This window comes from Gymnoscopelus braueri (assembly GCF_963280865.1).
Source record: "Gymnoscopelus braueri genome assembly, chromosome: 16".
NCBI lineage: Eukaryota > Metazoa > Chordata > Actinopteri > Myctophiformes > Myctophidae > Gymnoscopelus > Gymnoscopelus braueri.
This window is the reverse complement of record NC_137616.1, coordinates 47,916,788-47,930,828: the sequence shown is the minus strand read 5'-3', so window position 1 is coordinate 47,930,828 and position 14,041 is coordinate 47,916,788. Positions and strand designations below refer to the sequence as shown.

At 42.8% G+C, this 14,041-nt stretch overlaps 1 protein-coding gene across 1 annotated transcript; it reads right to left on the bottom strand.

Annotated features, from left to right (window-relative positions):
* Nucleotides 1–12,152: 12,152 nt before the first annotated feature.
* LOC308103044 (E3 ubiquitin-protein ligase TRIM35-like) lies at nt 12,153–13,568 on the bottom strand (the record flags this gene model as incomplete). The annotated part of the gene is made up of 1 exon (XM_080452894.1): nt 12,153–13,568. One exon carries the CDS (start codon nt 13,566–13,568, stop codon nt 12,153–12,155), a length of 1,416 nt encoding a protein of 471 aa, XP_080309020.1.
* Between the last annotated feature and the right edge of the window lie 473 nt (nt 13,569–14,041).

Below are 14,041 nucleotides of genomic sequence, written 5' to 3'. Positions count from 1 at the left end.
ATTGGCCACTCTGCATGATTCTTACCTTTTTCCGCACATCGATTCGTATCCAAAAAGTAAAGGTCAAATGCTCTCAAATGTTTAAAATGTTAGCGTTTAGGTTGAAACAAGCGTTTAAATCGCTTTTTTAGTCAGTCTGTGGCCATGTTTTCCCAATGCAATCTTACGGGAGCAGTACAGCGCATGTGGACGGGGGTTGACTGGCCATAGGCTGACTAAAAAAAACAGGTTGACTATTAACCATTTGCAACAGAATCCCAAAACTGCACCAACCTGCGATGGGTCAAGTCAGCCTGCTGGAACTGGTTATAAGTTTTAAAGAGTTGATCCAAGGACCTGCCTTTCCTCAGAGAGTCACTGCTGGATGCTCTCTGCTGATGGACTGACCTTCAACACAACAGAGACATATGATGATGATGATGATGATGATGATGATGATGATGATGATGATGATGATTATAATGTTCAGTGGTGGACAAAGACATCCAGTACTTGAGTCAAAGTATAGACAGGTCTACTCCTGGTCAAATATTACTCAACTACAGTAAAGTACTGAGTTAAAGGAATACTGTACTAAAAAATAGTTACATATTCAAAAGTACATGCATTTATAAAACATTAAAGTATTCAAAAGTACAAATCATAAAGTGCATTTTCTTTTCATTATCAATATATGTATACACTTTTTGACAAATAGGGCTTAAGTGGTTAATTCATAATGTATTTTTCCCTTCCTGGAAATGCAGTGTAATAAGTAATAGTAACTGTATACTGTACTTGTGTTTGAAATGTGGTGGAGTGAAAGACAAAAATACAAATAAAGTACAGAAAACAAGTACAGTACTCAAGTAAATGTACTTAGTTACTGTCCACTATAGATGTTTATCTTACCTCTCAAGTTCTCCAGATGAGTCGGTTTTATAGGCCACACCCCCCTCCTCTCTCTCCACAGACTCACTCATGGTAGAGACCTTTACACAAACACACACACACGCACACGCACACGCACACACACACACACACACACACACACACACACACACACACACACACACAGTACACATTTTGGGGTAATTGACATGAAAAAATTGTGAGAACCAACACAATGTGCCTTGTGAGCTTGTAGATCGGCTATTTTTGGTGTGTGACACAGGTGTGTAATTGAATATAACTCAGGCTTTAAACAATAAGTAATTTATAACAGTCTGTCAGACCATAAGATGATCTTCTGTCGGCTGTACAGAGTCAGCTATCTGTGTGTTGTAGAATTCCTTAAGGGTGATTTATACTGTTGTGTGCCGGGTCGCCCACTGAAGGTGACAAAATACCCCACAATACCTGTAAAACCCACACTGATGGCCCCTAGTATAACCATCCATACAGTATAAAAATACCTGTAAAACCCACACTGGTGGCACATACTAAAACCATCCATACAGTATAAAAATACCTGTATAAACCCACAAAACCTCAACCACACCGATGGCACAAACAAAGCCGGCAGTGGCTCAGGAGGTAGCGCAGCCGTGAGGGAAGTATGTGCAAGACACTGATCTAGGGTTTCCAACATTGCCTCCCAGCAATACGGGACCACATTTTTTTATATATGTTCCAATGTTCAATGCCAAAAACACAATTACATTGTTAATCGCAGTTATTAGTGTGACAAACTGACAGTTAATAGTCAAAAGCTATAGCGTATTTTCCCACACAATGACAGTGTATATCAATCAGCTGTTTCTCGACTCTCACTCACACACCAATCTGGGAACCCATCGTCAAATAAAAAGGAAAAACAGCGCCGTCTGCTGTTTTTCACTTTTCCATTTGACTCTGGGCGGAGCTGTACGGAGGACCCATGCTCACAGAAAACCGGGGTTTTGGTCTGCCCTCAGCCCTCCACTTCCGGTGGTGTGCTTATGTTTTCATTCCCACTAACAATATTTCTCCACGGAACACTAACACCATCACTCCCAAAGAACATGGATCGTTTTGGTTATAAGCCCACTTGTTTCTATGATGAAAGAGAAAGTTAAAATGTTACTAACTTTCCGTGGTTTTGTCGGCTCCGAGGACGCTATTGCTAAATGAGTTTCGGTTTGTTTCCAGTGGGAAGCGAGCCACACACATGTAAATCCCGCCCACTACATTTGATGGGGTAAAGCGCGGCCTGCTTCCTGATCTGAAGGCACGCCCACGCCACGCCAATGTGCATGGGTTGTCAACACGGCCACCGACAGATCCAAGCGCAGCTATGGATCTGTTCTTGAGAGATTACTCACTCACACACACACACACGCGCACACGCACACCCACACACCCACACCCGCACACCCACACACACACACACACACACACACACACACACACACACACACACACACACACACACACACACACGCCACAATATCCTATTCGTACTATAATTTTACCCTCTGAACGATGTATGCCCAAATGTTCGATCATTTCGCCATATCACAAAACAGTGAGTGAATTTACTAAATTCCCTGGCTGCTGATTCGGGATCCGATCAAAATAAGTCAGGATATCAGGAAATCTGACCCTAGATCTGTACTTGGAGGCATTAACAACACCGGTCGCGTCTTTCCAGTCCAGTTTTATTTGTGCAGGTCCAGGAAGTTACCTGCTTCCACGCAGCATTTGTGATGCGTTTTTGTCACGTAGGACTCTCAAACAAGGTTGTTTCTAACTAAATTCGCTTTTTTTTGTTGTTGTTGTGAAATTACATATTTACATGCACGTATTATTTCTCTTTTTTAGCTGTGTACGACAGTTTTCTTTCAAATACGATAACTTTAAGCCTCAGGTAAGATAATTCAACATTTTCCAACTGGCAACACTGTCTCACACACACACACACTCTCACACTCACACTCTCACTCTCACTCACATGCCTGCCCGCCCGCCCGCACGCACGCACGCACGCACGCACGCACGCACGCAAGCACGCACACACGCACACGCGCACACACACACACACACACACACACACACACACACACACACACAGTGCAGATCACCTGCTGCGTCAGCCACGTGGGAAGGAGGAGGAGGGAGAGGAGGAGACAGACATGCAGCAACTTATTTTCGGTAGAGCAATGTTAGATGCACCTTTATTTTGTTTCGCCCGCTTGAGCATGTGCCGGCATGTTATGAAAACTCCCTCTGACATACAGTAGCCTAGCTCTGGTCCATAGTGAGAGGGAGTTCTAACCTCCCTCTGACATACAGTAGCTCTGATCTATAGTGTTAGAGGGAGTTCTAACATGTTATGTAAACTCCCTCTGACATACAGTAGCTCTGGTCTATAGTGTTAGGAAGTTCTAACCCTACAGAGTCAGACCTTGTGTGTCCGTCCAACACAAGGTGCAGAAGGCTCTGACACATCTCCACTCACAGGCTTAACACAGTTTTTCTTCCCACTGTTTGTTTTAAGAACAATGTATTTTCTTTTAAGGAGGGCCGGGGTATTTTCCTCTCTATCTCCTCTCCACTCACGGATACCAGCGGCGCGCACGTTTTCCACAAACACAATGAGGAAATCTCACACATGCACACACATACACACACGTGAGCGCGCACACTGAGCCTGCCCGGTCAACTGAGTGGCACCCCCAGGGTCCTAGCGCCCTTCGGATACAGCACACAAACACATACGCAGGCAGACACACAGAAAAATGATATGCATCTTCCCTTTAAGTGAAGTCCCGTACGGGATGCGCCTCTTTTGGTCAAAATACGGGGCATCCCGATTCCCGGCTAATACGGGACTGTTGGCAACCCTACACTGAACCCCTAATTGCTCCCGATGAGCAGGTTGGTGCCTTGCATGGTTTCCTCTGCTGTCTCTGTGTGTGAATGTGCGAATGTAATGTAGATTGTAAAGTGCCTTGGATAAATGTGCTATAATGAATGCACCATTTACCATTTACAGTTTAACCAAAAAACAATATAACGTCCAAAATAACAATACCTCAGTTACACATGTAGGCCTACTGGGGTCTATTCCACGAAACCTGGATTAGGGATAAACCGGGTTTAATCGGCTATCCTGGCTTAAATTATCCAGGAATCGGTTTCACGAAAGCTGAGTTAGCTCGGCAGATTAACTTAGCCAGTAAACCTGGATATGTTTATCCATGATCCTGTTTCACAAAAGAAAATTGAAGCAATCCTGCCTTAGTTACCATGGCAATTTAGCTGTGAAGTTAGCCTGGTCCGGACCAGGCTAACAGCCAAGCTTTATTAATCCAGTGCCTTGTTCTTCAAGTTTTGTGAAATAGCTGTTAGTCCAATGACTCCAATCATAAACCAATGAGTTTTTCCACACTTATTCAATTCTTATGCGAAAATCGAAGATCTACAAGCCCGAAATGTTTTTGTCTTATGGCGGCCGGGGGTCCCCGGCCCCCCATGGACCCCCGCCCCGTGGACCCCCGGACCCCCGTGTACCCCCGGCCCCCTGTGTACCTCCGGCTCCCGTGGACCCCCGGACCCCCGTGGACCCCCGGACCCCCGTGTACCCCCGGCCCCCTGTGTACCTCCGGACCCCCGCCCCCGTGGACCCCCGGACCCCCGTATACCCCGGACCTCTGTTGGGGGTCAACGGGGGTCCGGGAGTACACGGGGGGGCCGGGTACTCCCGGACCCCCGTTGACTCCCGGCCCCCCGTTGACCCCCGTGGACCGGGGACCCCCGGCCGCCAAAAGGCAAGCTTTTCACTTGTAGATCTTCGATTTTAGAAATTAGAAATTAGAAAATTATTGTATAAAGTGTGTAATTATAATTCCAACATTCACTTAAACTCCTTATGTTTAAGCCTAACTGAATTATATATTTATGGATTTGTATATAAATGAATTGCATATTTTTGGACAACTTTGCCACGCTTTCTCCCTGGATCTATAGTTATTGCGGCTGTGTTTCCTCTCTTGCTTATTATACATTTTACTTCCTTGTATGATTTCATGAGATGCTGCAGTGCTGCTGTTCAGCCACAGAGAAGAACTCCATGATTGGTCAAGTTCAAGGATTCTGCTATCGACTTCCATGGTCTTTTATAGGAATATGTCAACTCACATTCAGCCTGGTTTAACGATCCTGGCTCGACAAACCTCTCCTTCTCAGCCCGGCTTGGCGTTCGTGGAACTGAATAAACCAGAGGCCTGTTCCTCAAAAGGTGAATTAAAAAAGCCTGGCCTTAAGCCAAATCCAGGCTTGACAAAGTCGGGTCCGAAAAGCCTCGTTTATTCCGTTCCTCAGACGCCAAGCCAGGCTGAAAAGGAGCAACTTTGTCGAGCTAGCCTATGTCAAGCCAGGCTGTGTCCAGCCAGGATAATGAAGCCAGGCTGAATGGGCGGCGATTCGCCGGCGACGTATTTCTATAAAAGACCATGAACTCGAGCGCAGATTCCTTGAACTTGACCAATCACGGAGTCCAAAACCAGAGCAGCGTTCTTCTCTGTGGCTGAATAGCAGCACTGCAGCAGCTCATGAAATCATACAAGGAAGTAAAATGTATTTAAGCAAGAAAGGAAACGCGACCGCAATAAATAGATCCAGGGAGAAACCATGGCAAAGTATTGCAAGCACACACAGTGTGTGTGTGTGTGTGTGTGTGTGTGTGTGTGTGTGTGTGTGTGTGTGTGTGTGTGTGTGTGTGTGTGTGTGTGTGTGTGTGTGTGTGTGTGTGTGTGTGTGTGTGTGTGTGTGTGTGTGTGACGGACGGGCAACGGGACGGGACGGGACGGGACGGGACGGGACGGGACGGGACGGGACGGGGGACGGGGGACGGGGGACGGGGGACGGGGACGGGACGCGACAGGGGGGATGAGTGGGGCGGGGGGGACGGGACGGGACGAGACACGCAATAAATAACCCCACATTTGCAAGACCACTTTGGTAGAGGTTTGGGTTGTGTAGTTACCTTGCCATCATGATGTAACTCCAAAGGTGGACAAGAAATAAAAAAAAAATTCTCCATTGACTAGAAATTGATAATTTAAAATATGCTCCTCATTGACTTACAAAGAGGCTCCTTTAAACCCATAACTAATAATTTATATATATATATATATATATATATATATTATATAAATGATTAGTTACGGGTATATGTTTTTTATAACATTTTTAAAAAAAAGTAATATATTATCAAACATCTAACAACAAGATGAACTATAGTGTTAAGTATAACAGAGTGACAATTACATATCACATGAGTCATTGTGAAACAATTATGATTATGATTCATGGTCACACACTATTTCAGTAATTAATTTGATTATATCTTATTGTATTTATTTCATTTTATTTGAATGCAGGGTCATTAAAATGAGTCCATATACAAACACATGTTTTGAATTAACTGTGGAAAAACTTGAAGAACAAGGCATTAGATTAAGTAAGCTTGGCTGTTAGCCTGCTCCTGACCAGGCTAACTTCACAGCTAAATTGCCATGGTAACTAAGCTAGGCTTGCTTCAATTCTCTTTTGAGGAATCGGATAAGGCTAAACTTAGCCAGGGTGAACTGGCTAAACTAATCTTCAAGATAATTCACCTTTTGAGGAACCGACTCAGCTCTAATCCTGGCTAAATTAAGCCAGGATAGGTGGAAAAGCCAGGCTTTAGCTCTAATTCACCTTTTGAGGAACAGGCCCCAGGCTGAACAGCGCAGGCTTGTCAAACCTGGATTTGCCTTTCAAACCAGGATAATTTAATTCCGCTTTCGTGGAATAGACCCCTGGACAGACAAACCCCAGATAATACAATACTGACAACAACCCTAAAGATGGCGCCACAAGTCCCACTTGGTTAATTCAGTCAACCTGACAACTATAACTTCAACCTATAGAGACCAAGTTCTTGCATTTTCTGATTGGTTGGGGCCCAGTTTGGTGCAAATAACATGTAATCGTTTTTTTTTTCAGAACCCAAGATATCATTATCTGAAGATTTGCTGCTCCATTCACTCTTGTTTAACTTATTACTTAAAAAGGCTGTATCTCGGCTCCTATACACTTTTTTTTTACTATGTATCTTTGGCCCAGACATGCTATTTTCAACATCAGACAATTAATGTCAACAAGGTCACGATGACCTCGTTGATTTGTGAAACCACACAGTGCAACCCTCAGTGATTAGCACCCATCAGGGGATCCATTATACTGGAGATAAATATTCTGTGACTACTTGAAAATCTAAGATAAATTGAAAAATCTCTGGCACTGGGACCACATAGCCAGAAATAATTCTGGTACTCAATGAGTACCAAAAGTAAAAGTACTCATTGTGCAGAATGTTCAAAGAAGTTCAAATGTATAAAAAATATTTTGAAAATAGCAGATCTACAAGCTCACAATGCGTCGCACCGTGACACATTGTGAGCTTGATTAGCAATTTTCAAATGGCTGAAATGTACAAAGTAACTAGTAATTAAAGTGTTCATATCATTGTAGTGGAGTAAAAGTATGATATTTGCCTCTGAGATGTAGTGGGGTAGAAGTAAAAATACTGAAAAATGGAAGTACTCCAGTATTAAAGTAAGCAAGTAAAAATACCTACACATTTGACCTAAGTACAGTACTTGAGCAAATGTACTTAGTTACTTTACACAACTGGTGCACATAATATATATAATATAATATCGTTTCCCAATAATTGAAATCCCAGGCCCTCTCTTGTTAGGTGTGTAATAGTGTTATCCATTGTAACAGTATACTCACAGACCACTAGAGGAGCTGCAGTAGGCTGAGTGGTGAAGGCCCTTGAAGATAGCAGCAACAGGAGAAAGGCAGTCCTGGTGGATCCTCACTAAGCTACTGACGTCTGACACAGGCTAACGTTTTTACTTAATTTATTTTAAAAAGTTCACACAGGTTGAGTTACACACACACAGTTTACTAAACGTCTTTGTGAGTTAATTTCAATCACTGAACATTATGCTACAAGGGTTTCCTGTCCGTCTGTCCGTGTGTCCGTCTGTGAGTCTGTCTGTCCGTCAGCTCCAAAGACAGTGAACAGAACAGTAAGAAACACGAACGACCTTTGACTTCCTTCAGGCTGGTTGAGACATGATCTAAATGACTTTATTGCTTCTATCAGCTGATAACCTTGCATTATGTTTGTTTATTTTTTTAATAGCTGTGTTTGTGTTCTGTCGGTTAGATCAGTCGTTCTCAACCTTTTCAGGCCGTGACCCCCCAACGTAATCATATTTGAACTGTGGACCCCCCCAAAATAATCATATTTGAACTCCTAAAATAATCATATTTGAACTGTGGACCCCCCCCAAAATAATCATATTTGAACTCCTAAAATAATCATATTTGAACTGTGGACCCCCCCAAAATAATCATATTTGAACTCCTAAAATAATCATATTTGAACTGGGGACCCCCAACATAATCATATTTGAACTGGGGACGTCCCACCCAGACACACACTTGGAATTGTAGGAGTTGAGACATTACATTTAGTTTGACTCGGGTCCACTGATAAATATTGTGAAAATACCAGATGTACAAGCTCACAAGGCCTCGTGTTGTGACTCTTGCGAGGAGCTTGTAGCTATTTTCAAATGTTTTGACTCTTTCTTATATTATTTGACAATTTGGCCAATGTTTGACCAGTTTTTATAGTGTAGTTTGTTGATTACTTTTGATGCAGTAATGGTCTTTTTCTTTCCTTTATTTCTTTTTGTAGGTATTGAAAAGGTCTTAAAAGTCCTTAAATTGTCACTTCACTGTCATCTGGACCCCCCAAAATCATATCATCATATTTTAGTTTACTTCTTTAGAGGGTCAAAGTGGGGTTGTAATGGTAGGTTTTGAGTTTTGTTTGTCATGGCCTAGAGCCAGCTGTGACAGTTACTAAGAAGGTTTCAGAGACAGGAAGATGCAGGACTGCAATGTTCAGTCAAATCTCCTTTCTTTATTCCAGATCTCACAGCTTTATTGTCACATCACAGGTTTATAGTGTAAAGAAGTGGATTCAATTATTGTTATGTTTTGATCAGGAAAGAGAGGAAGGATAGAGATAGAGGAAGAGGAGGAGAGAGAGGAAGAATAGAGATAGAGGGAGAGGAGGAGGAGAGAGAGGAAGAGGATAGAGATAGGGTGCATCCACACATGTACGTCAAGTTGACGCTAGGGTTGCAAGCCCTTGTTCCGGTTCCGGACATTTTTGGCCGTTACTCAATGGGTGCATCCACACATGTACGTCAAGTTGTCGTACGGTAGTCGGAAGTCCCGTCCACTCCCATGTTATAGGAAAAACCGGACCGGAACTTTCAGTTTTGAACTTAACATGGGAGTGGATGGGACTTCCGACTTCCGTACGACAACTTGACGTACATGTGTGGATGCACCCATAGAAAACTGGAACCCGGATATGCACTTCAGACGCGCATCGGACCGGAACTTACGTTTTTTAACTTAACATGGGAGTGGATGGGACTTCCAACTTCCGTGCGACAACTTGACGTACATTTGTGGATGCATCCATAGAGGAAGAGGAGGAGAGAGAGGAAGGATAGATCGAGGAAGAGGAGGAGAAAAGCACATAGAAACAGGTCAAATAATCTAAAGCACGCACGCACGCACGCACACACCCACCCACCCGCCCACACCCACACCCACACCCACACCCACACCCACACCCACACCCACACACACACACACACACACACAATGAAAATAAAGCAATGAAATCTAATCTAATCTAATGTAATCAAACATTAACTCATGTGTTAATCCAGGCCTGAATATCAGTAGGTGGGTGCAGAAGCAGGGCTGACTCTGTGTATCCAGCAGGGGGTGCTAATGTAGTAGTACTAGGTCATTTAAGGACAGTTGGCAGATTGGAAGCCACACTGTTCAATACAAACCTGAAAGTACCATGGAAAGACCTAGAGTTAATTTATCTATAGTCACCATGCTACCACTGTTTGGTTTATAAATCACTGAATGGCCCCAGACTGCCCGGCCCTTCTGGCATCTGCCAGAAGTGCCAGACCGTCCAATCCGGGCCTGATTTGTTTTATTACAATTCATTTTAACCAACGTCTCATGAAAACGTGCAAGGCTCCCGTGATATATGCGCGAGACCGAGACAGACGCTATTGATTGACATTACATAATTACATTATTTCTCTGTATGTCTCTCTCTCTCAATGAAACAAACAACAAGTAAAACACAGTGACACTCAACAGTAGTCTCCACAGATGATGAATATGACCTAAATCAAATCAAATCAAATCAAATCAAATCAAATAAACTTAAATTAAATGAGCTGTCATGTTGACAAACATGTCAACTGTAACGTTACTACAACATTCAGCAGGTCTTCTAACTGTTACTGTAATAGATTAGAGTGGTGTTTGGTTGCCACCGTGTGGCTTTAACATGCAACTGCAGCTATGTTACTTGATGTTTCACAGAGTGAGCACATGACCATCCTCACTGCAGCATCATGCTGTCTGGATCCTGAGTTTGAGTTTATTTAGGATCCATTAGCTGTTACACCTGGCAACAGAACATATATTTTTATTAAAAAAAAGTCATGTTCATAGAGTGCCAAGAGTGAAAAGTGCAGCAGCAAAGGTTTTGTGGAATTGTGTCGTAGGACCATCGTCGGTAGCTACTATGCCTGATAGAATAATTTCCATCATCGTCATTTTGCGTCATTTGCGTTGCGTAATTAGACTAGCCTCTACCAGTCTCTTGCACACCTGCAGTCAACCCTGAACCCGGATATATTTTTTGGGTGGTGAGCATGTTTTCACATGTTTTACTTGAGTAAAAGTATCAATACTGCAATGTAGAAATACTCTGTTACAGGTAAAAGTCCGGAATTCAAAATGTACATAAGTACAAAAGTATTGGTATCAAAACTTACTTAAAGTACCAAAAGTAAAAGCACTAACATGTTTGAAAATATCAGATCTACAAGCTCACAACGCGCCGCGATGTGACGATTTGTGACTTTGTAGATCGGCTATTTTCAAATAGCCTATAGGTATAAAATAGGGCTAAAGTGGTTAATGCATGTTTTAGAATATAATAATTTATATCTGCAAGTAACTAAATAAGAATAAGTCATAACTGAATAGAGAATATACTGGAATTATGAATTGATATAGAAGTACCAAAATGCATGCTATTTATCAAGTTAAATAACCTGCAAAATCACTGAATGAAAAAGAGTAGTTTCATACAATTAATGTGATATTACTGACATCAGTCATTATAGAGGAGGGATAACATCAAGTGAATTAGTTTGACTCATATATTTTACAATAAAACATCTATAAATTGGATAGTCAACATATTAGTTACAAATATTAACTCTTTATGTAACGTTCAGTGACTCAGACAGTATAACACAGAAACCATCAGGCAGGAATTCAAAGTTCACATCAAGGTTTAATCCAGATTACAGTCAAGGATCAGAAGCAGGAGATCAAACAGTGAAGACTAATGTAATCAGGGATCAGGCAGAGAATCACAACCTGATCATTAGACACAGGTTCACACAGGAACAGTCAGGATCAGTGGTGTAACGTAGTAACAGCGGGCCCTGATGCAGGCTATTCAGGACGGGCCCCCCATCCTCCAGTTCACGCTCACAATATAGGCTCCTCACAGTTTATACTGTAAGTGGTGGTGGGCGCTTCAGGAGTCAGATGATCATTTATACAAGTCTTATTTATCAACACAGTTTTAATGTGATGTAAAAAACAAGTGGATGAGGAACTAATGATTATGATATAAAATACAAAAACATGTGGATGAGGAACTAATTATTATTATGTAAAATACAACAACAAGTGGATGAGAAAGTAATGATTATGAAAAATACAAATCATTTTGCTTTTTTTTTTAAACAAATTCCTGCCACAAAATGGCATAAATCTTCTCTTCTATGGAACCGGGTCCATGGCACAACATATTTTTTAAGATAGGGGTCCGCAGGGGTCCTTGACATGAATAGGTTTGAGAACCACTGCTTTAGGAAACACTTGTGACTGTCATTGACCATAACACAAGCATATAGATTCTATATAACTGAGTAATATTCCCCCTTAAAGACTCTAAAGGATCATCATCATCATCATCATCATAAACATGTCTAACTGCATTGTTCCACAGTTACACTGATCTTCCCAGGTAACATCTTCAGAGGGACAGTATCAACAATAGTGCTAATGTATGGAAAGAGTGTGTCAGTGAAAGTGTGTGTGAAGGTGTGTATGTGTGTGTTAGTATCAGGATCAGAGAATGACAGCTTTCCTTCATTCCAGTCCAGCTGGACTCTGATCCTCTGAGGATTCTGCTTCAATGAGAGATCAGTGTCTGACCCTGATGGGGAGCATGCTGTGTATTCACCTTCATCTAACCATATTGACCAGTGTTGACCCCGTTCTTCTCCCTTCCTCTGGTAAGGATCTGCTAACACACCCAGTGCCCAGTCTGCATTATCTCCAACCTCAACATCCCAGCTGTGAGTCCCTGAGTTAAAGCCCTCAGAACCCAGGACAGGGCCATCGTCAAACCTCTCTGGGTTGTCAGGAAGCTGCTGTTCCTCTCCATTTCTCACACTGGTCAGATCATCAGACAGGGTGTATGCTGGATGGGCAGTGTTGGGGTCCAGAATGACAGGAGTGTAGGAGACAATGTCCTTCATCTTGTTCCAGACTCTGAAGGTCAGGTTGCTCAGGTGTTTGGCCACGTCCATCAGAGGTCCAGAGACCGGCTGTGGGTCCTGCAGTGTGAACTGGACTCTTTCCATTGTGGTCTTGTAGTTCTGCAGGAATGAGATGTGTTCAGCTCTCAGCTCCTCCTCTATGGCTCCGATGTTGTTTGAAAGTGTTAATATGTCTCTGTTCAGACCCTCCATCTTTATCATCTGACTCTTCTCCTGCTCTTCCTCCCTCAGTGCAGTGATGCTGGCCTCCTCTTCCTCTTGTAGAAACCGATGAAGCTTTTTAAACTGTTTCTTAATCTGCCTCTCTGTGTGCTGGGCCTGGACCTTAATGTGTTTTGCTGTTCGGTCACTTTTCTTTTTAACTTGATTAAAGACCTCCAGTTTCTCCTGTAAAGGCTTCAGTAATTTCTGGACTTCCTCCTTGTGATCCAGAGCAGCTTCATCGATGGGTCTGAAACTGTGGTTGGTGTGTTTTTTTGAATCTCGACACACAACACACACTAGCTGTTGACATTCCAGACAGAACAGTTTGAGTTTCTCAGCATGCAGACTGCAGAGATCCTCAGACCCTGATGAAGTTCTCTTACACTTTGAAGCTCTCTGTCTCTCCTGTATGAAGGCCTCACACAGGTTCTTCAGAGCCAGGTTACGGGGTAGATTATCTGTTGAATGTATTTCCTTACAAACTGGACATTGCTTTATTGTCTTCTGTCTCCACCATTTCTGCAGACAGGCTTTACAGAAGCTGTGGCTACATGACAGTATAACAGGATCTTTAAAGATGTCACGACACACAGGACAGGAAAAATCCTCTTCTGGAAGAGACGACGTGGAAGCCATTTAGTCTCTGAGTGAAGCCACACTCTGCTCAATACAGGAAGTCAGTCAGTCGTAGTAACACTTCCTCCTCTAGAATGTTCCCTGAAGTTTACTTTCACTGTGAATCGTGGTTGTTGTTAAAGTCCATTCAGCTGACAGAGTCAGCAGCAGGTTCCAGTGGTCTGGGTCAGTATTCCCTCACTGGAAGTTGTGTTTGATCTGAAGGTCAATTTTATCGTCTCAGATGAGTCTGGCAGGGGGCGGAGCTTTGACACACCTCCACAGACCTGTTGCAAAGTACACACACACACACACACACACACACACACACACACACACACACACACACACACACACACACACTTAATTTAATACTCATATAACGTACGGCCCAAACATATTGAATTGGTTGAATGAGATGTATCAAAGTCAGGACAGTATTTTATTTCTTATATAATTAGTATAGACAGGAAACAATAGAGACGGAGGGAGTC